Genomic DNA, 20,105 nt, shown 5'->3' with positions numbered 1-20,105 from the left:
AATCGAAAAAGACGTCAAAACGTACAAGCGCTAGTTTTCAAGTTGAGGCCAAGTTAAGGGTGTATAAAATATCTCAATCTTCCAGTTGCCAGCTGATTTCCGGCTTGGCAGCTGCAACCAAAATGTTTGTCAGCCCAACTTTGTCGGTGAGCAGCAAAAAAAAAACAGAAAGAGAAATAGTTGGCATAGTGCAAAAAAAAAAAATTGTACAGGCTCGGCGAAAATGTACACTAGATAAATAGTTGGACAAAACTTTTCAACGACACGCAGGCGAGAAAAGTTCAGGTGAAACGAAAAAAAAAGCCACAGAAAATAAAGAAGAAAATGTCAACGGAGCAAACATTATGCTGTGGGCGTCGCATGGAATGAAAAACATGATACAGGCACGCGCACAAAATATGCATTAGAAAATGTTATAAAATAAATTGAATAAGGAGGCAAAACCAAAAGCAACGGCTGCCAATCTTTGGCATGCAGCATGCGGATTTTACTAAGCTAGCAAAAATATTACGTATACGCAATGTTGCCGGGATTGAAATTTGTTAGCTGGTTTAGCTGGTACCCCTGTCCGGGCCAGCCTGTGCCCGGGCTGCTGACTTGGCAACATTTCTCATTTGGGCGAATGTTTTATGACATATGCATGTCGCTATAAGGCGTACAGCTTTATAGATTTCCTACAGCACATTTGTCTTGCTTATCGGGCCCAACTCATATACATATAAACACACACAAGCACACACACTCATCTGCATGTGACGACGTAATCAGTCATCTTATTTGGCATATGAATGATTAGATAAGTCCGACATGTATTTCAACACACCGAAACACTGCTCCTATGGGAGCCTGTCATCTCGTTCAACTTGTTTGGCAATTTCTGCATAATTTGCGGCCTAAATGCAAAATGAGCTCTTTTTATGGCACCTAATAGATGGGCAGATAATAGCCAGGTGGACGTGTGTCTGCTAGATTATGGCTGGATAATGTTACCGGTTAACGAGCTCAGTAAATGGGCTTCTGTGCCTGAACCTTAACATTAAGTCATTTCGATAATTAGCCTAATGAGCCTAATTAGCCTAAGAATTTTAATAATACTACGTTTTATACTTTTATACTTCATGGTATAAAAATATAAAAATTCATAAATATAGTAGATGATACCCGAATACCCTTAAAGACTTACATCAGATGTGCGATAACTTCAACTTATATCATCTAACTTTTATCTTCTAAGGCCAACAGCACAGTCAAAAAAATAATTTAATCGGGTTTGGTTTACGTTTTAAGCTAACTGCCTGCCTTTAGATTCGGCTCAACAAGCTATTTTTTCTTTAACTTAGATATTGGAACACACCTTGGCTTTGCATAATTTTTCATTTACAATGGCCCGTTGTACTGAAAATATTGCAAGCTGTGCATATTTTCATATACAAAACCTGGGCTAGATTTGACCTGTGCCTGAAATTGGCATCTACCAAATATGGTATAAATGCAATTTTTATGGCCAAAGTTATTGATACTTTGAAGCTGGGTCGCCCTTAAAAGTTTTTTGATTTTAGTTTCGTTTCAGAGTAGAACTTAATTTGGAATTCCGAGCTTGAACTGGTTTACTTTCATTCCCTTCAAAGCTAATTACTCAGCTGCGATTTTTCCTATTTTCTGTTTTTATTAATCTCAAAATAGGGTTGAGTTCGCACCATATGTGACTTTTTTTGTTGTTCAAAGATAATCAAATGAATTTATACTCATAATTTAAGTCATAGGTGCGCGCGTACTTGAATCAAATTCACACAGTGGCTACATACATACACGTACGTACATAAATATAAGTGAGATGATGATATACGAGTGCAATGTCATGTCATTGTGTCAGCTCAGTTTGGTTAGAGCGGAGATTAGCTAATGACGACAACGGCGTCGGGCATATACACACATATAAGAATGAGTATATCTACTATAATACATCAGACCATACATGCATGGTACTTCATGCAATACTTCTGCAAGACTTCCTTGCTTGCCCACAAGGTGCACACGGGTAAATAGACAATCCAAAACTTGACAAGCGTACAGATTGAGATGCACACAAACAGAATCCAAACAGTTTTGCCCAACAAACCGGAAACCGGACATGCAACAGTGACTGTGAATAGTCGGACAACAGCAAGAATACATTTAATTAAAAATAAATAACACAGACAAATCTCAATTTAAAGCAGTCTAATGGAAATACCTCGGGACAAGGGCACAACTGCCAGCAATATGAGCAAATTGAATCTACATTTTTTCCCATCGCTGTTGAGAGAGAGAGAGAGCGCGAGAGGGGAGAGAGAAACGCTAAAAATCTAATCAGTAAATTGTTTAAATAGCTGCAAAAACAGAGACCACGATTACGGCAGTAGCTGGGAGCCGGGCACAGAGCCGGTGGCCAGGGGTAATTATCACGGCAGTGTTTGATAACAAAACGCCGTGCCTGGCGTTTGTGTGGAAGTGCGTTTGCGTGTCGCTGATAAGCCGCGTACATGCCACCAGATATAACCGAGCCCCAACTTTAGCGCAGGGACAGCGCCAAAAGGCACGCACAGTGCCAGTGGAAGGAGGAGAATTCATTTGTCGATCTCGAACGGGCTGAGAGTGGGCCAATTGACACGCGACTTAATCAATTGCCAAATAATGAATGCGCATCTCATACGCCAGTTTGTCAGCAGGTTGCCAAAATGTTTGCGCCCGGAAAAATGCATAAAAAGCCACGCTAGATATATGCAAAAATATGCAAGAAAATTGGCGGCAGCAGGCGACCAGGCAGATAGACAGACAGACAGACGCAGTCACTGGGAAATCAATCCTCACAATCACACAGAACGACGGAGTACCAATCGACATGGATGACTTTGTTTTTTATCTGTGTGTGCGTGCGAATTGAAACACGGCTCCGATACGTGCGAGCAAATAAAATGCAAGGCGGCGCGCAGCGAGGGGCTTGGCAATGCAAACAAAAGGAACGCAAACAAATCTGTGACTGGCAAACACGCAGTGCGCCCAGCACGCCATAAAGTATGCAGCAAAGCCAAAGCCAAAGCCAACCCAAAGCATCGCCCTGATCAACTGACCGGTCCAAACGAGCTGCCTGCCCCTCCACCCCCCACCATGCCACATGCGCCGCGAAACTGCAAGCGCTGCACTTTTGTGAGTGTGTGTGCCTCTCTCTCTGCATTGTTTCTGACCCTCCTCTGACAGCGCCCTTTTAGCTTGTGATTCATTCATTGCACTGGCCGTTGGTCATTCGGCTGTTCGGCTGTCCGGCTGGTTCGCCTGTCTGTCTATCCGTCTGTCAGGGCTGTCGCAGCGCTCAAACCGCATTGGCATGGCCATGCATCACGAGTGGCAGCCAACCAATTTGAGTCAAGTGGTGCGCACGTAAAAAAAAAAGAAACGAACCCAAAAAGCATACTACAAATTTTATTTTCATACCATGTTTTTTTTTTTTTTTGGGGTAGAGGGCAGAAATAACAAGCAATTTATTTGGCTATACTGCAAATTGTTACTCAACTCGCATTCGATCAACCTCATCATCATCATCATCATCATCACCGTGAGCATCAAGCTGCATCATCATCATGTTGATGATGGAGCTAGTGCTTTTTGGGCAGTCGCCCTTGGTCCAACGTCATCATCAAAAATCGTTGATTGCAACAAAACAAATTGCATTTTAAGGAGATTACTCGTCGTGCCCCCGTTCGTTAGGTTTACTTCGCATTGACCCCCATTGAGTTCTGAGCCGGGGTTATTTGTTTGTGTGTGTGTGTGTGTGTCCGGCCTGTGATATTAATAAATCATGGCACATTTGTATTGCCCACTCGATGGCGCACTGTGCTCTGAATTCCATTAGCACCTTGTCATAACTGCATTATTATAAATGGTTTTCAGCTTAAGCCAATTGCTCAAAAGTCAATATGCCGCCATTCATAAAATAAAGTGAAATGAAGGGGATTTCATGCATTATAATTGCAATTCGTAGTCATGCGAGTAACAATTGAAAAAAGTAATCAACAATTGAAAATTTTAAAAAATCGAATTGTCGAAGCGTATTTATCGGCATTTTTAAACCATAACATTTCTCGAAATGGAAACTTTTCTGCAAATTATAATCATCTCTGAAAGCTTCATACGAATACCTATTTTTAAATTCTGCTGGGATCATAAAGTCTTCATCAAATACTAACTATTATCTTTATGATTTCACATATACAAAAAGCTTAGCTAGCTGTTAAGTTATAGTATATTCATGAATGACAGATAAAATATATTAGTATAGATATCAAGGCTGCCCTTCCCTTTTTCATATATCTGATATATTTCTATATTAGTGTATATAAGAAAACATACTACTGCAAAAATTTATGCATTTGAATTTAACACATATTGTTGTAGTTGGGTTCGGACTCGGTTTGACACAAAATCGTCCCAACAGTGCGATAAAAACATTTGCAATGATATTGCCCTAAACTGTTTACAAGCGCTCTCAGGCGACGGGACATAAAAAATAAAAGTAAAAAAACAAGAAGAAAAAAACCAACAGGAGCTAGCAAAACACGCACTAAGCGACCCAAACATAACCAGCCGAATAAACGACCAATAAAAACGCAAGAAATTATAAAAAATTCATAATGCAAAAGCACTAAAACAGGGAACGGCAGAAGCAGAGCTGAGGGGCGGACTTAACCATGACTCACGGCCAGGAGCTGAGTGGCAAGTCGGAAACACGCGAATAAAATGGAGCCAACAAAAAGGACAACAGATTACAAATTGTGCAAAGCTTTAAACATAACCAGCATTAAGACGGAACACGAATGAGGGCTCGGCTCTGGGTTAACTAGCTGGGAACAGGTCTGAGTCGGAGACCACGTCGCGATCAAGGCTGCGGTACTGGAGTTGGAGCCACTCATTAGCCTCGGAGCACGGCCATTTATGGGACAAGCATAAAGTGGGTAAATAAATGCAAACAAATTGCAGAATGAATGCGTTGCGCTTTCACTGATTCTCTGGGGCTCGGCTTTGTGCGCACAACGTGGCGTATTAGCAATGTAATTTGATTTGATGTTTCTGTGCAGCACGGCGCGGGGTGGATTGTGAATGGGTGTGGGAGGGGAGGGGAGGGGGAATAGGATGGCCGTGATATGGCCGCATAATTGCGTTAAGCGCAAACACACGAAATTATCGCAGTTGCACTGCTAATTGGAGCAAGTGATTAAATTTAATTGCAACAGATAACAAGCCCAAAAAAATGATGCAGGCCAAATGCTCGACCCACAGATACCCTCTAGCCCCCAAGCCACCCACTTAAACAGCCCTGAGTTGTGACATGAACAATATTCGGGGCTTTTCTGCGAGTCATTTAGTTGCTATTTTCATGACAGGTAAAATATTAAACATAAGATGACGGCAGAAGATAATGGTACGTAAAAACAAAAGAAAATACGTGCTTAAATATTTATAAGAATAAATTTACTGGGCAGACAAATCTGGGAAGTGAAGCTGAATCTGAAGTTGGTTTCTATATTATAAAAAAAACAATTGTTTTTTTTTTCTGTGAATTATAGCAAAGGAAATGGGAAGTGAAGCTGAATCTGAATTTGGTTTTCATAATGTTAATAATTTAACATTTAATAATTATAATGAAAGGAATATCGTTTTGTAGGTATCAATTACATATTTAAGTGCTTTAAAATTAAATTATTTATTTCATATATCGTTATAATAAACACAAAATGTTCGTATATGTAAGTATTTAAAAGCTGAAAGTTTATATTCCCTAAAAAGTTATTGCAAAAACAGTTCTTTCAATTAAGTGTGATAGTTCCATGATGGTACATCAACTTTAATCAGCCAATCGAAAATATGCGATATAGTTAAAGCCAATATGAAAAAAGTTTAAATTATGGATACAGAAAAGAGTTTGTAAATGTTCGGACAACTTTCTTAATAGGCCGAAAGCTGGGAGCGAGGGCGTCTTTCTTTGTTTTTTATAAAAACGAAAATATTTCTGATAATTGTAGAATTTGGAGTGTGTCACGATTGGTTGATATGCGGCTAGTAAGAGCTGAGCCATACTCCTATAAGCTGAGCCATACTTTTATATCGCAAGTTAACTTTATTAAATTAAACACAAAAGTCGCTTACTTAAAGTGGATTTTATTTATAGTATTTGCGGCTTGTGAGTGTTAGAAGCATTTATTCAGTGCTGTAATACAAATAAACTTGGTTTAGTTGTCTACTGGACTCAGATATTAAATGCCGACAAAAGTTCTTTTCATTTACATGAACAAATATTTATTTGCACCTTGAAAACATTTACACATGCCTTGCACACAAATATTGAACATTTAACAACAAGTACATCAATGAAACTGAAAATATTTCTGGTTTATATTTATTTTTCATTTTGCCCCTTGGCATAGCTAGGCAACTATCTAGCATGAATAAATCGAAAATATGCTAACAGCACTTGGGCTGAGCGGCTTTGTCATGCAAATTTATAGCGGGGTCAGGTGATTGCAGGGGGGAGGGGGAGGGGGAGGGGCCCCCCACACGTTAGAAGTTCAAAAGTCAGCAATTGGCAAACATTTGAAAGCCACTTTACAAAGCATATTAAACGGAAGAGTGCACAAAAGTTATTGCAAAATACTCGAATAACATTTGTATATGTATATGTATTCATATCGAAAATATAGCTATTTTTTTTTTATTATTTTTTTATTTTTATTTTTATTGTGCGCTCAGTTTCGTTTATTTGCATTCACAGTTTAGAACTCGTGCAGGCGTTTTTCCAATTTATTTTGCTGCACTCGAAGCAATTTCCACATTCACACGAATCACAACATTGCGAAATGAATATCAATTCAATTTTATTTAACTGCACACAAATGGACAAATTATTGGGGATATATGTGTGTATGTGCATACAAATGTGCAGCATGCCTTTGTATGAGAAAATGCTAATTGCTGGTTGCACTCATAACGCAAATTAATATTAATTAAAGTCGAATAATTAATGTGTACACATATCTGTGTACTTTTTGTTTGGATAATCCCCACCGTCAAAAAAACAGCACCAAATAGATATTTGGATAAGTGGTTTTTGTTTTAATTGCATTGGTTTCTGATTAATTACTATGCAATTAAAGTAAATTAAATATTTACACTCCAGCCAAGGGTTATTTTCAACTAAAAAGAAACAATTACAATTGAGCTCTTCATTAGGTGTTAATTAGTGTCAAAAGTGAGTTAATTCAATTTTTAATTGAAAAGTGAATTTAGGGCTCTGCCTTCTCAAATATACTAGCGGGTATTGTTCGACCTTGCCCGAGGAACGTTTTGTGCTAAACATTTTAGATATTACCTTTCCACGCCCGTGAAAAATTTAAATCTACGCTTCTTGATCTCCACTTTTATTTAAAAATCTGTTTTAGCTGCAATTGTTGGAATCAACGGTTTGCGCCCATGTGAGAATCTTGATGCTGATAAACTTTCGTTTATTTAACTTCGAAGACGATCGGATTGGAACAAAGATCTTTGAAAATGAGTTTAAGGCCGATCTGATGGTAAACAAAAAAGTTTTAACGTGCATCCCCATCAGTGAACATTTTTGCTTTCCAGCTTTAGCGGTCAAAAAGTCAGTCAGTCAGTCAGGACAAACAGTTTTATATAAAAAGATAATTTAAATAGGTAAAAATTTGTTAAGTTAAGCAAAAGCATTAAAAATGTTCTTAATTGTGGAGTATGTATGCATCTATGTGGGAGTATATATTTAAGTATGTGTGTATGTACGAATGTATGTATGTGTGTGTATGCGTGCATATGTAAGTATGTGTGTATGTACGACTGTATGTATGTGTGTGTATGCGCACGTACACATGAATGTTTCCCTTAACTTAACGCAGTCTAAGTTTAATACCACTGCGCTGCAAATTTACAATCAATGAATTTTTAATGCTCTTCTCCTCGATTCTCAAAAATTTAAGTAGGCCCTGCTGAAATTCAACAAGGCAACTGGAGGCGGTGGAGCAGGAGGAGGTGGAGCGGGTAAGTAGATGTATGTAGGTGTAGATATATGTATGTATGTATGTAGGTGTAGATATATGTATGTATGTAGATGTAGATATATGTATGTATGTAGGTGTATATATATGTATGTATGTATGTATGTATGTATGTATGTATGTATGTATGTATGTATGTATGTACATATGTATGTATGTGTGTACGTATGTGTGTTCGTATGTGTGTATGTAAGCAAAAAAGTTTCATAAAAGGTTTTTTGCGATTTTTCCACGCATGTGGGTGGAGTTTCCTAAAGCCCCGTCTTAACGTACACCTTCATCACATAAGGTAACTACAGTGAACATTTCAGCTTCCTAGCTCTTACGGTTTGGGCCGTGCGTTGATCACCAGTCGGTCAGTCAGTCCGTCAGTCAGACAAACTGTTTTCTTTATAGAGATATTTTTCTAGTCTTGCAGTGGATCTCTTACCAGGGAAAATATAAACGCAATGTTGCATTGCAAAACGTAACGGTTTATTCGTGTACTCCTTGTCAACTACTTGATTCTGTTGTATCAGCTGTTTTTTAAATTGTTATTTGTTTGCCTTTGATCAATTGTCATGTGTGAACTTAAAATATGTTTTATTCATTGTGACTAGTATTTGAACTAAATGTGTGCTTCGTTCACGATCAAGAGCGACTGAGCTGCTCGCAGCTAGGTATGCAGTCTCACGCTTTTGTCTGCTTAAGCGTGCGAATGGCAAATTAACAATAACAATAACAATGAGGAAAGAATTTACTTACCACGCTCAAGCGTTTGCGTTGCGTAGATACTTTTTGCTAGCAGCGGCCACAAATAGACAGCATTGACCCCGAAACACTTTATTTGGCTTTTTGTTTTCGATGCGAACACGCGAATGTGCTGCAGCAGCGAATTTTGAATTGTAAATTCAAATATGTAACAGGTTTGTGGGGGGGATAAATGAATACGTTAATTTATTTCGACTCGCGACACTTTGTGTTGATACTTGTAAAACATTGCACTTTGATTTTTATCGCCGTTTCGCATACGTTCTGCTGGAAGTTTCATATATATTATTTACTTTTTGTTTGATAAAGACAGGCTGATATTAAAATGTAGTCGCTTCAAGTGGAAAACCACGACGTGTGAAATGAGGTAATTTTTATTTAAAACGCACAACTACAAATTGTTTTACGTGGAGCCAAACAGGTTTTTATATGTAATAAAGGCATAGATAAACAAGCGCAGCAATGTGGGCAAATGGAAACCGAAACTGAAACCGAAACCGGAAAAAGGTTAACATGAAAGTACTAGGCAGACCTAGACCAAATGTATTTTAATATTGCCTTTAAAAAATGACATGCATTCATGTTTAAATATTAACAAGAAGCCAGTCACGACGCGAAAACAAACACAATTAATAACACAGCCTCGCTCTTACACTCATGCAAAGGCAAACCCAAAAGAAAAGAAAAAAAAACGAAAAGACAACAGACAACAATAAAAACGCAGCCGTGTGGGCACAGACATAGCGAAAGACAAAAAAAAAGAGTTGACGTTGACGTTACGCCGAATGTAGGCATAACGACGCCGCGATGTCAAATGTCGTACAAATCCAATTAAAAGAGTTAAAGAAATGAAGTTTAAAATAATAATTAAAATGAAATAGCTTCATTTGTTTAGTAGCTGCTTGGAAAATGTATTTTTTTAAGTTTTGGCGTCATCGCTGCGGCGGCGGCTGCTGCTGCTGCGGCTGCCGCATTGACACAGTTCGCGCTCTCTCGCTCTCGCTCTCTTATTCTTTTTGTTTTTGGGTTTTGCCTTTGTTTTTATGTCTTTGCACTCCACGTTGATGGCGCTGCTGCTGCTGTTGTTGTTGTTGTTGTTGTTGCTTAACTTATTGCTTTTGTTGCAGTTGTACAATTGTAACAATTGTCGTGCACAATCAATTTTTAAGTGAGATGTTTTTTATTTTGTTTTAAAGAAACGTGTATGGAGCAAAGTAAAAAAACAAAAACACGTTGGCAAACACAAACAAGACACAACACAGACACGCACTCACACACTGACACTATTTTAGATTAGTTGTGCGAGGCAAGCAACAACACCAACAGCAACAGCAGCGAGCGCTCGATGCCTATGATTCACAATTGCGAGTGTTGCTTTTATATAAACAAATGTACAATGAAGAATTTAAACAAAAATTCAAAAAACACATTAAAGGTATGAGCCGAATAATTACAATAATGAGACGCTAGCGGCGGCTGCTTAACACCGACAGCTTTTGCATTAACGGTGAATTTATTAATATTTATTTTTTTACTGTTTTTATTGTCGTTGTCGGATGTGTTGTCAAAAAGTCGTAAATATTATTGAAATCTTGTATTTGAATCAAGCGCAAATCGAGTGATCAACAAAAATTTATCCGCGCCAAGAAATCACGACGGCCAAAATAAGCAGACTGACTGTTATTAACAGCGAGCAATGCCTTGAAAAAGCAAATTGACATTAGAGATGCAAACGTTCACGCGGCTCTTAGCTCATTGATATTGCCGATAGTAATATTTTGTTCTATCGATATTAGGGCAAGTAAAAATTGACAAAATTAAATATATCTGACGACATAGTGACGTTTTCATTTGCAGGCGGGATATAATAGCCACATTATTTCTTACAAATAAGTAAAGCGATAACTCCTTGTTACTTATCGATACATTTTAGCTGGTTTGGTTTCGCCGCGAAACATATGTTTATTATTCGCCGTAGATGTTCGCTCCACTAATTCGATCAAACAGCAACAGAATTTGCATATTTTTCTTTTACGCGTAAAGATTGATTAAAATGTTTTTATTTAGCATATGCTGTTAAGAAAATCGTATAGCTATCATGGAGCAGCTCTTGGATCAGGTAAAGTATTACAAAAACAGTTTAGGGCGTTGCAACTGTAATGCAGCAGCCTTTTCATATTATCATTTTTATTGTTTAGGTAAAAACAAATGTGCAACAGAAATTCAATGAAATACGCGCTGCACTGCATATGCGTGAAAAGTTGCTACTGCGTCAACTGGAGGTAATAGCAAATACGCAGCGGCTACAATCGACGCCCGTGTACATCGAGTACGACACAGACAAAGAGAAAGATAAGTGCGAGGTGCGGTTCGTCACTGGCGATGATAACGAAGAGGAGAAACTGCTGGCGGCCATTCGCAGCTTTGGCCAGTTCCAGCTGGACAGCAATATGCAGCTGGCTCTGCACAGGTCGCAGGACAACAGAACGGCGGGCCTGCGTAACGAGGACTACATAGAGCCGATGGATGATCACGAGACCATGTACAAATGCCTAGAGAATGGGGTGCGCAACAGCACCTACTACGATCTGAATGATGAGGTTCAACCAGAGGCCATTGTGGTGGACTTTTCACGCAATAAGGCGCTGCTCGAGGACAATGCCAAGCGCTCCATTATCAACATCACGCTGCAGGAGGCCAAAGATCTGATACGCCGAGCGAAAATCAAGCGGGAGACCTATGTTCCGCCGCTTAATCTCGAAGAGCTGGACGACGAGCTGGAATCGTCCATAGCCGATGCGGTCTCCAGTCTAGGACGCAGCTGTCCCGAGCAGCCGTCCATCAAGCAAAAGCCGAAGGCACGCAAGCCCCGCTTCAAACCAAAAATCACCATCAACAACTGCAATGGCACGATAAATCTGCGCAACATTGCCAGCCTAACCATCAACTGTGCCAGCGAGGACGCTGTCAGTGCTGATCTGCCACTCACCGATGGCGCAGCCGCCGCAGCTGCGCAAACAAAGCTGCAGCAAACACTGTCGGCGGATTCGAGCAGCAACGCCACCGAGCTCTCCAGCTGTACGCCCACCAGCTCCAATTACTCGAGCAACGCGAGCTCGCGTTCGCAGTCTAAGAAGCAAAAGAGCGCCAAGAGGACAGAGGTCAAAGAGGAGACACCTAAAGAAAAAAGGGAGCATCCTTCCGAGACTGCTGAGACCACGCCCACACAGCCCACTTCGACGGAGACGCATGAAGCTAACTGCGACTTTTACAATCGCTTGCTAAATGAAATCAAGAAGAGCCTCAAGCAGAAGCCAACTCGCACATATGAGCCCGTGCCGGAAGCTGCAGCAACAACAGCTACAGCTACAGTCACAAGCAGCGATGCGGTACAGGCTGCACCCGATTCCAGTTGCGTTGCCCACTGTCGGCGGGCGCACGGAGACGGGCCGGCCCAGGTCTCCAGCACGCAGGGCAGCCAAGCAGGCGAGTCAACGCTGTCATCGCAGCTGCAGCCGGGCAGACGTTTAATATTGAAGAACTTTGAAAACCTGAAAATAATCTTGGAGGCAAACAGCGGCGACGAGGACTCATTTCATCCGGTGCAGATCGAGCAGTGGCTGGCAGAGATCATATCCGAGACGGACCTAGAACCAATGCAAAATACGGACATACTTGAGCACAGCAAAATCAACAACAGCGAAAGCAACTAAACAAAAGGCTGGCACGTCACACAGCGCACAACGAGTTTAAAAATACATATATCACAGTATTTCATAATTAGATATATTCGTAGCTGTAGTCCCCATATTTTCCTTAAATATCCAAAACAACTATAATAATTGCAAACTTATAGTACATTGTATTGTATTATGGCTATATAAATTTTAGATCTTACAAAATCACATATTACACAGCTTTTGTGGTCCAAGTCTATGCATTTAAGATTCAAATATGTACCCAAAAAAAAAAGAAGACCTAGTGTTTCATGTACTTAAATGCACTTTATTTTGTGATTTAACATCACATTCCAAGACTTAATATTGCACCACTTAATACTTTATTAAGTTTAGCACATAAGATTTAGGCCAATTTCAATGTCACTATATTGCAAACCAAAACAATTTGTATATTTAATTAAAGTGTGAACATTCAAATGCTTAATACGGTTTAGATGAGCCCTGGACATTGTTTCACCTAAAAAAGAAAAGAAATCAATATTCATAGCGGTCCGCTTTACCGGCTCAAATTCTAAATACAGTGCTCACTCGCATAGTAGAACGCTACGGCTCCAAAGAGAACTTCTTATTTGCAACCAGTTTCAAAAAGCAACAAATTTAAAGCATTAATGAACATATAAAATTATGAACATTTTTTGTATATTTAAAAGTGTTTTAATAGCATAAATCAATAAAAATGTTTAACAAAAATAAGTAAATTTAAGATAGCAAGCACCTAATATATGAAATTTATAATTTGCTAGCGATCACTGTATTACAAAATTTGGCCCTGAAACTTGTCATGCTGATTGTGCGCTTTGGCTTTTCGGTAATTGAAATGCCAAAGTTGGAAACGTTTCGTGACGAAATTGAAATGGGGCTGAACACATTTGCCTTCCAAATAGGTTGGGCTGATAAACATATTGAATGACAATCGAATACAACTATATATATATACATGTATATAAATCAGTGAAAGGGATTGGGAACCATAAGCATGATTAGCCAATATTTCTTTTATGTGACAAACAAATATTTAAAATGGAACTATACTAATATTTGCACGCTTTTGACTTAAAACTAGAATGTTTCCTTGAGGTTGTTTAAGTACACTTGAACGCAAAGAGAGAGAGAGAGCCACATTTTGAATTGTCCTGCTGTGTTACGCCGATTTGCTGATTATATCCAGTAGATAGGGCGTAAAATAGGTTATAATGCAATCGGCGCCCGCACGTTTAAAGCCCTTCATTGACTCCAGCACCGCTTCACGCAGTGAAAAGGCGCCCGCCTTGGAAGCATGATACAGCATGGCATACTCGCCAGACACCTGATAGACATACAAAGTGTGGTATGGATATGTGTCCTTGGTCTGACGCAAGATGTCCAGGTAGGGCATGCCGGGCTTCACCATGAGCATGTCTGCGCCTTCGCTAACATCACGCTGAACCGCCCGCATGGCCAGATTGCGAGACCCACTGGGCAACTGATAGCAGCGACGATCTCCGAAAGCTGGCGCCGACTGTGCTGCCTCTCTAAAGGGGCCATAGAAATTGGACGCAAACTTTGCCGAGTAGGCCAGCAGCGAAACGCTGTTCAGGTTGGCGTCAATCAGCGCCTGTTTAATCGCTCGCACGCGGTTGTCCATCATATCCGAGGGGGCCACAATGTGAGCGCCAGCTTTGCCATAGGCCACCGCTATGTTAGCTATCCGCTTTATGCTCTGCGCATTCTCCAGGCCATTGTCACCCAGGAGGCCGCAGTGGCCGTGCGAGGCATACGGACATATGCACACGTCACAGGCTATGAGCAGATCTGGAAACCATTTGCGCAGCTTCGGCAATGCAAGTACAACAGGATTCAGCGACGAGTCGGCATGGGACGCCACCTCATCCTTGAGGTCGCAATCTATCACGCCAAAGAGCAATACCGACGCCAGACCCTTTTCGATCAGGGGCTCCAAATGCTCGCGTAATCGGTTCACACCGTAGCGTGATATGCCCGGCATGCTCGATATGGGTTGTTCTTCATCGTCGTTGCTGATTATGAAGACAGGATACATCAAGTTGTGTGGCACTATTTCACAGCCAGATTCCTGCAGCAGCCGCAGCGTAGGATGATGTATACCACTGTGCAGTTTCCGATCCATTTTTCGCTCAATTAGTTCCGCAACTGCTGCCTTCGTTTCGCAAACGAAATTTGCTTTCTATTTATTTAGGCAATCGTCTATCGGTTCATCGATTATTGCCCTTGATTCCTATCGATGCCGTTCCGATTAATCGATTTGTGTGTGACCGCGCGCGGTTATCCAGAAGTGTTATGTAGCTTTGAATTGAAATTTAAAAAAGCAACTGTTCGCGGTTCAAGCCTTGGCTTGTCTAATATTTTCAAAATTTCAAATTCCATTTTTAATTTACAATTGCCCTTTTGTACTGAAAATATTGTAATCCTTTCATATTTTCATATCCAAGTTGCGGGCTAAATTTGATCTCTATTCAAAAATGGGATCTACAAAAATATAGTTAATTGCAATAATCCAGCCCAAAGTTATTGATACTTTCGGGCAGGGTTACCTTTAATAGTTTTTGATTGATTTAAACCATATAAGTCTTGCAACCTCATTATTTTTTGGCAAGAGTAAACAGCTGAATAAAACAATTGCTTGTTCTGCGTACGACATTTTATTAAAGTTTTTTTTTTCAAACGTATCAAGTAACATCAGCTATCTGCTATACTCCTAACACTCAATTTAGCATCCACACACTTTTAAGTGTCTAATTGAAAATTAAATACATGAATTCTAAGTATATATATAAGTAGGCATATAAGTATATTATGTATGTTTATGAAAATACTAGATATTAAATATAATGTTAAATAAGCACAAATAAGTACAAAACATGTGTTGTTCTCGCCTCTGCCTGAGCCTGACTTAGTTTTAGTTTTAAAATCAATGAACGTAAAACACAACTAAATCCTAACTTAAATTATATCAATTGGACTTTAAATATTTGGTTTGGTTATCAGATGCTAGTTACAGCCCTTGGAAGTCTGTTTGTTTTGTTTCTTTGTTGTTTTTAAGTGATGTCAGTGATGCTAATTAGTTCCTTTGTCTTTTTGGTTACATTTAAATAGCCTCCACTAGGAAACCAGGGCATGGTGATAGTGCACACGCCTTTGACGACGTGGCACACGATTGTGTAGATTCTGTGGCAACTGCTCAGATTTGGCAGCATGCAATATCACGGTGTAGCTGTGCAGTATCAGCGGCTCCTTGTTATTGAGCTCGATTTGATCGATTTTTGTTGCGGGTGTGAGAACGTGTTGTGTGCTGGAGATAGCGTTGTGGAGACACGATGTGTTCGTTGTTGTTGTTGTTGTTATTGCTGTTGTTGAGTTCGTACTACTCGTTAGCTTTAATTGTGTTTCAGCTTCTGTTTGAGCTGGTCAAGCGAAAGTTACTTGATAGAAGAGCCATTCTTCCATGAAGGACGGTACAAACGCCTTTGTTGTGGTAAATTTAACCTTGGGCTTTAGCAAGCGTAGCTGATCCTCAAACAACTGCAGCGATTCCAAGCAGCTGGTGCCGTTGCCATGAGTCAAGTATTTGCCATCTGGCTTGAGTAGCTGGAACGAATGCTCAAAGATGGTGCGTATAAAATCCCAGCATTCGCCAATCGGTGTATCCGAAATAGGTATGTCAGTTAGATCCCCAAACACATAGTCAAACTTGCGGCCCTCGGCAATGAACTTTTTCATATAGTCCACACAATCGCCCACTATGATCTCATACTGATCTGTCTTGCGCTTCTCCAAGACATCACCACAAATGGTATTCAAATACTTGTTGCAGGCCTGCATGACAAGCTCATCAATTTCGAGCATGACCACATGCTTTGGATTCTCCTTAAGCAGCTCATAGAGCAATGCGCCATCACCGCCTCCTAGAATACAAATCTCCTTGCCCTCGTAGTTCTCAATGCCGCGACCCATTAGGGTTTCTGTATAGATCAAATCCGACTCGGCAATATCTGTAAATAGTCAAAGATTTTAGCTTGCATAATTGATTTTTATTATTTCAGCAGCAACAACAGACACGTGCCGTGCACCAATTAGGCCTTGACCTTAATTTTATCTTGGTGGCATTGCAGGGGTTGCAAATTGACGTGCAACTGGGTGCATGTGTGCGTGCCTGTTGCTCGACTTACTCTGCAACTCGTCTAGAATTAGCATATTGCCCAGCGTCTTGGAGTGCATGATTTGAATCTTCTGAAACGGGGACCGGGCCTCATAGACAAGGGTATCAATGTCGTACTCAATAATGCGCTCATCTGGGAAGAGTACAGGTATTAAATATATATTATACAAGTTTACAATTGTAAAACTATTGCCAATTACAATACTCCAGGGCTAATATATATATATATATACATAATTACATGCATGCAGACAAATGTTTCAACGTAAATTAACAGATTATCAAAGAATAAATAAACTCCAAGGAAAAGTTAAGATTAAACAAAAACATATTGAACGTAAATAATATATTTCGGATTTTAAATGTAAGTATGCATCATGCTCTGTGCCTTTTATAATGTATTTGTACGCAGTGCTTAAGTTGCTCAACTACTTATGAGATATATGATATAGCTTCTATAGTTTTTCAATATGATAGTAGTAGAGTATACGGTATACGTTACCTGCTGATGGATAATACCTAGCGACATCGCCACGCTTCAATGTTGGTATCTTTTGACCCGAAAGGGCATTCAATTTTGTGGCTATGGCATTTTCCACGCGTCTGCCAGTCTGCTCAATTGGGTGGTTAATGTACGTGGTGGTAGGTGGAGTTGTTGTTGTTGTTGTTGTTGTACATAGTAGTAGTAATAGTTGTTGTTGTTGTTGTTGTTGGTACCATGAGAGCGAACGAGCGAGCGGGGCAGGTGACACATGTGCATAGGGCGTACGTACAATTTAATTTGGTTTTAAATTTTTTGTTTGTTGTATAATTCAAGAAATTTGGTTCATGGCAAGATGATGTTGATGATGATGATGAAGATTAGACCAAAGACATCGTGTGGGTTTTCAGTTGTGTATTCATGGATATGAAAATAAAAAAGAGTTTATAAAAAATAAATAAAAAAGTAATTGAGAATTCTTAAAATAATATAAATAATACGCTGCTTTTGTTATTATTATCGTTTTTTTTTGGTTTTTTTTTTTTATTGGATTTCTAGCACGACGTAACAAGCATGCAAGAACTGCCGGAATTAGGAGGCAATTTCTAGAGGTAAGCTAGGTAGCTTATATTACATGGATATATGTAAGGACTACAATGTACGTATGTTATATTTAAAAAAACGCTCTTGGTTGTGGTGTATGTGATTGACAAGCCGTTTGCGAATTTATAGAGCCATATTTGGCTAGGGCTCGTGCAACCAAATAGTTGATGAATATGAGTTTATATTTTCGAATTGAATTGAATTGAATTACAATTGGATGTAAAAAGTGTATAATTAATTTTGGTTTTTTTGCACTGCTTGAGTTGCAAGTTTTGGCAATTGATTTTGAAGAGAGAATTCGGCATAGGAAGATATACGAGTAAATACAAGGATTGCATAACTCTTGATACTGCATTATATGTTGCATATAGAACTAGCAAAAACTAAACTTATTTGGTTTTCTTTTTTTGTTTGTTTAAATAATGTATTTGACCAACCTGAGCTAGTCATGTATATGTCAATATATCCACCACGTTTTATCGGCGGTAAATACTTGGATCGATCGGAATCTAACTTTTGACGTAGTATAAGCTCCATTGTACGCATGGTCTGCAATTGTAATTGTCTTTTTATTTAAGCTTTTAAAATGTACCTAAATGTGGCTCCTACTGAGTAACAAGCGTAAATTGCAATTAAGTCAATAAATTAGGCAAATGAAAGCGAATAAAAAAATTAAAAAATAATACATAATTTGCTTAAGCAGGTGAGGTTTCTCAGCAAAATTTGGTGAAAGTTTTCACAGCCACAAACTATTCAAGCAACTCTTGTTAGCGTGTGGAATATATATAGCTAGCCCCACAAACTACTATTTATAGTTTAGATTGTAAATTCTTACGAAAATGGAAAGTATTCCCATTGCATGTGTTTATATATTTTCTAGAAATTTATATCGTATACAAATGAAAATACAGTGTGAATATTCTTTTAGGCCGAAAAGCGTAAACTGCCGGCAAAACCAGATCCGATATACGACAGATAACTCTTGCCATACATACATATGTATATATATAAATACATACATACATATGCCTACGTCTATTTAAATAGCTAACTTTATAGAGAATCGCATCTGTTTGGCGCAGAAATCATTTCAAGAATCAATATAACATTTACTCAAAGCTGCACCCACGTGCTTCTATGAAAGAGAGGAAGCGCAGAGCGAGATAGAGAGCATGAACGCTGCCGGGTCGAAGCACGCATACCCTAACCTTAACTCTGGCGAATGGAGGTTTGTTAAATTTAACCCGAACGTTCACATTCATTTGTAAGGCATTGAAATTAGATAGAGATAAAATATAATTACCGTTGTGGTAACCTTTTATTTTTAAGTTCGTATAAATATACATATTAACCGATCTTAAGATAAGCTGTTCAAACAGTATGTAAACATGAAAGTGCTCTCCGCAAGGGTATCAAGCAGAGACGCGGTGTGATATAATAGTCGCAAGTAAATTCATACGCACACATAGCCAGTTTTGAAGGTCTTGGACACATGCAGACCGCCTGCCAAGCTCGAGTACAATGCGCCCGCCGCCACCCACCCAACTTTTAAGAGCGTAAAAACAATGCCAGCGATTTTGACGGCAAAAAAAAACGGTCAAGTGCATGTGACACACCCCCGCCAAAGGGCCACACACACATACAGAGGCAAGCGAAAAATCAATTTCACTTGCCGCTGTAAACCCTTTTACCCCCCCTTGACATTAAAAGCTTTTGACAGCTCATAATCTTAGTGTGTGTGTGTGCGTGAGTTTACTTTCACACGTGTAAGTGCCCGAAATATGTACATATATGTTTGTGCAAAAGTTGCTTTAAAAATAATTATAGTGTGCACGTTATACATACATACATACATCAAAGGACATGATAGGCTCCTTGCCGTCTGCCAAATAATACTCCACATTGATGGTTAACAAACCCTGTTGAAAGATGCGGCATGTGATAATTGTCTCCTTGTTTTCGTGCAGCACCGAAAAGTATCCATTTTCCATGGATTCCATGGAATAGGCGAGCTCCAGTTGGGAGAACACATGTTCCAGCTCATTACGAACAATACGAGCCACTTCCTGGCGTTGTATTGCCGTTGCTGTTTTTCCAGCATCCAAAGTAAAATCAAAGAGTATTGTCTGGGCAGCCATGGCGAAATTGTCTAGGTTCAGCCCGCCGAATGTGCAAAATACGAATGCAGGTATTATTAATGTTCGATATGCTTTTATCGTGGTAATATGGTCTTAGTATCGAAAGTGTCATATGTTCTG

At 39.5% G+C, this 20,105-nt stretch overlaps 4 protein-coding genes across 8 annotated transcripts in view; 1 reads left to right on the top strand and 3 right to left on the bottom strand.

The window, feature by feature from the left end:
* app (Palmitoyltransferase app) overlaps positions 1-10,512 on the bottom strand; it is a 52,564-nt gene extending 42,052 nt beyond the window's left edge. The window contains exons 1-2 of one of the 3 annotated variants that reach the window (XM_064691251.1): positions 10,304-10,512; positions 8,844-9,116 (exon numbers count right to left, since the gene is read on the bottom strand). The gene's annotated coding sequence lies outside the window, so the exon portion shown is untranslated. The remainder of the gene's footprint in view (positions 1-8,843; positions 9,117-10,303) is intronic. The other 2 variants (XM_064691252.1, XM_064691253.1) reach the window with 2 other exon arrangements.
* A 215-nt stretch (positions 10,513-10,727) lies between these two features.
* Positions 10,728-13,292, top strand: LOC135434625 (uncharacterized). The gene is made up of 2 exons (XM_064691256.1): positions 10,728-10,968; positions 11,048-13,292. The coding sequence occupies exons 1-2, from the start codon at positions 10,948-10,950 to the stop codon at positions 12,560-12,562; spliced, it is 1,536 nt and encodes a 511-aa protein (XP_064547326.1). The 5' UTR covers positions 10,728-10,947; the 3' UTR covers positions 12,563-13,292.
* Positions 13,186-14,779, bottom strand: Pbgs (Porphobilinogen synthase). Its single transcript, XM_064691259.1, has one exon. The coding sequence runs from the start codon at positions 14,712-14,714 to the stop codon at positions 13,731-13,733; it is 984 nt and encodes a 327-aa protein (XP_064547329.1). The 5' UTR covers positions 14,715-14,779; the 3' UTR covers positions 13,186-13,730.
* Positions 14,780-15,227: 448 nt separating this feature from the next.
* On the bottom strand, positions 15,228-20,067 carry Sms (spermine synthase). 3 transcript variants are annotated; one of them, XM_064691395.1, is made up of 4 exons: positions 19,701-20,067; positions 18,285-18,396; positions 16,774-16,896; positions 15,228-16,596 (listed from the first exon to the last, which is right to left on the bottom strand). In XM_064691395.1, exons 1-4 carry the CDS (start codon positions 19,983-19,985, stop codon positions 16,013-16,015), a joined length of 1,104 nt encoding a protein of 367 aa, XP_064547465.1. In that variant the 5' UTR covers positions 19,986-20,067; the 3' UTR covers positions 15,228-16,012. The 3 variants fall into 3 exon arrangements, with proteins under 3 accessions (XP_064547465.1, XP_064547466.1, XP_064547467.1); XM_064691396.1 differs by lacking the exon at positions 18,285-18,396 and adding an exon at positions 17,266-17,374 and having other exon boundaries at positions 19,701-20,049; XM_064691397.1 differs by lacking the exon at positions 18,285-18,396 and adding an exon at positions 17,266-17,374 and having other exon boundaries at positions 19,693-19,826.
* Positions 20,068-20,105: the final 38 nt, after the last annotated feature.

The sequence above is a fragment of the Drosophila montana genome, unplaced genomic scaffold (assembly GCF_035044405.1).
Source record: "Drosophila montana isolate Dmon_TW-CO22-7 unplaced genomic scaffold, ASM3504440v1 contig_3438_1, whole genome shotgun sequence".
NCBI classification, from domain to species: Eukaryota; Metazoa; Arthropoda; class Insecta; order Diptera; family Drosophilidae; genus Drosophila; species Drosophila montana.
This window is presented reverse-complemented; position numbering and strand designations above follow the sequence as displayed.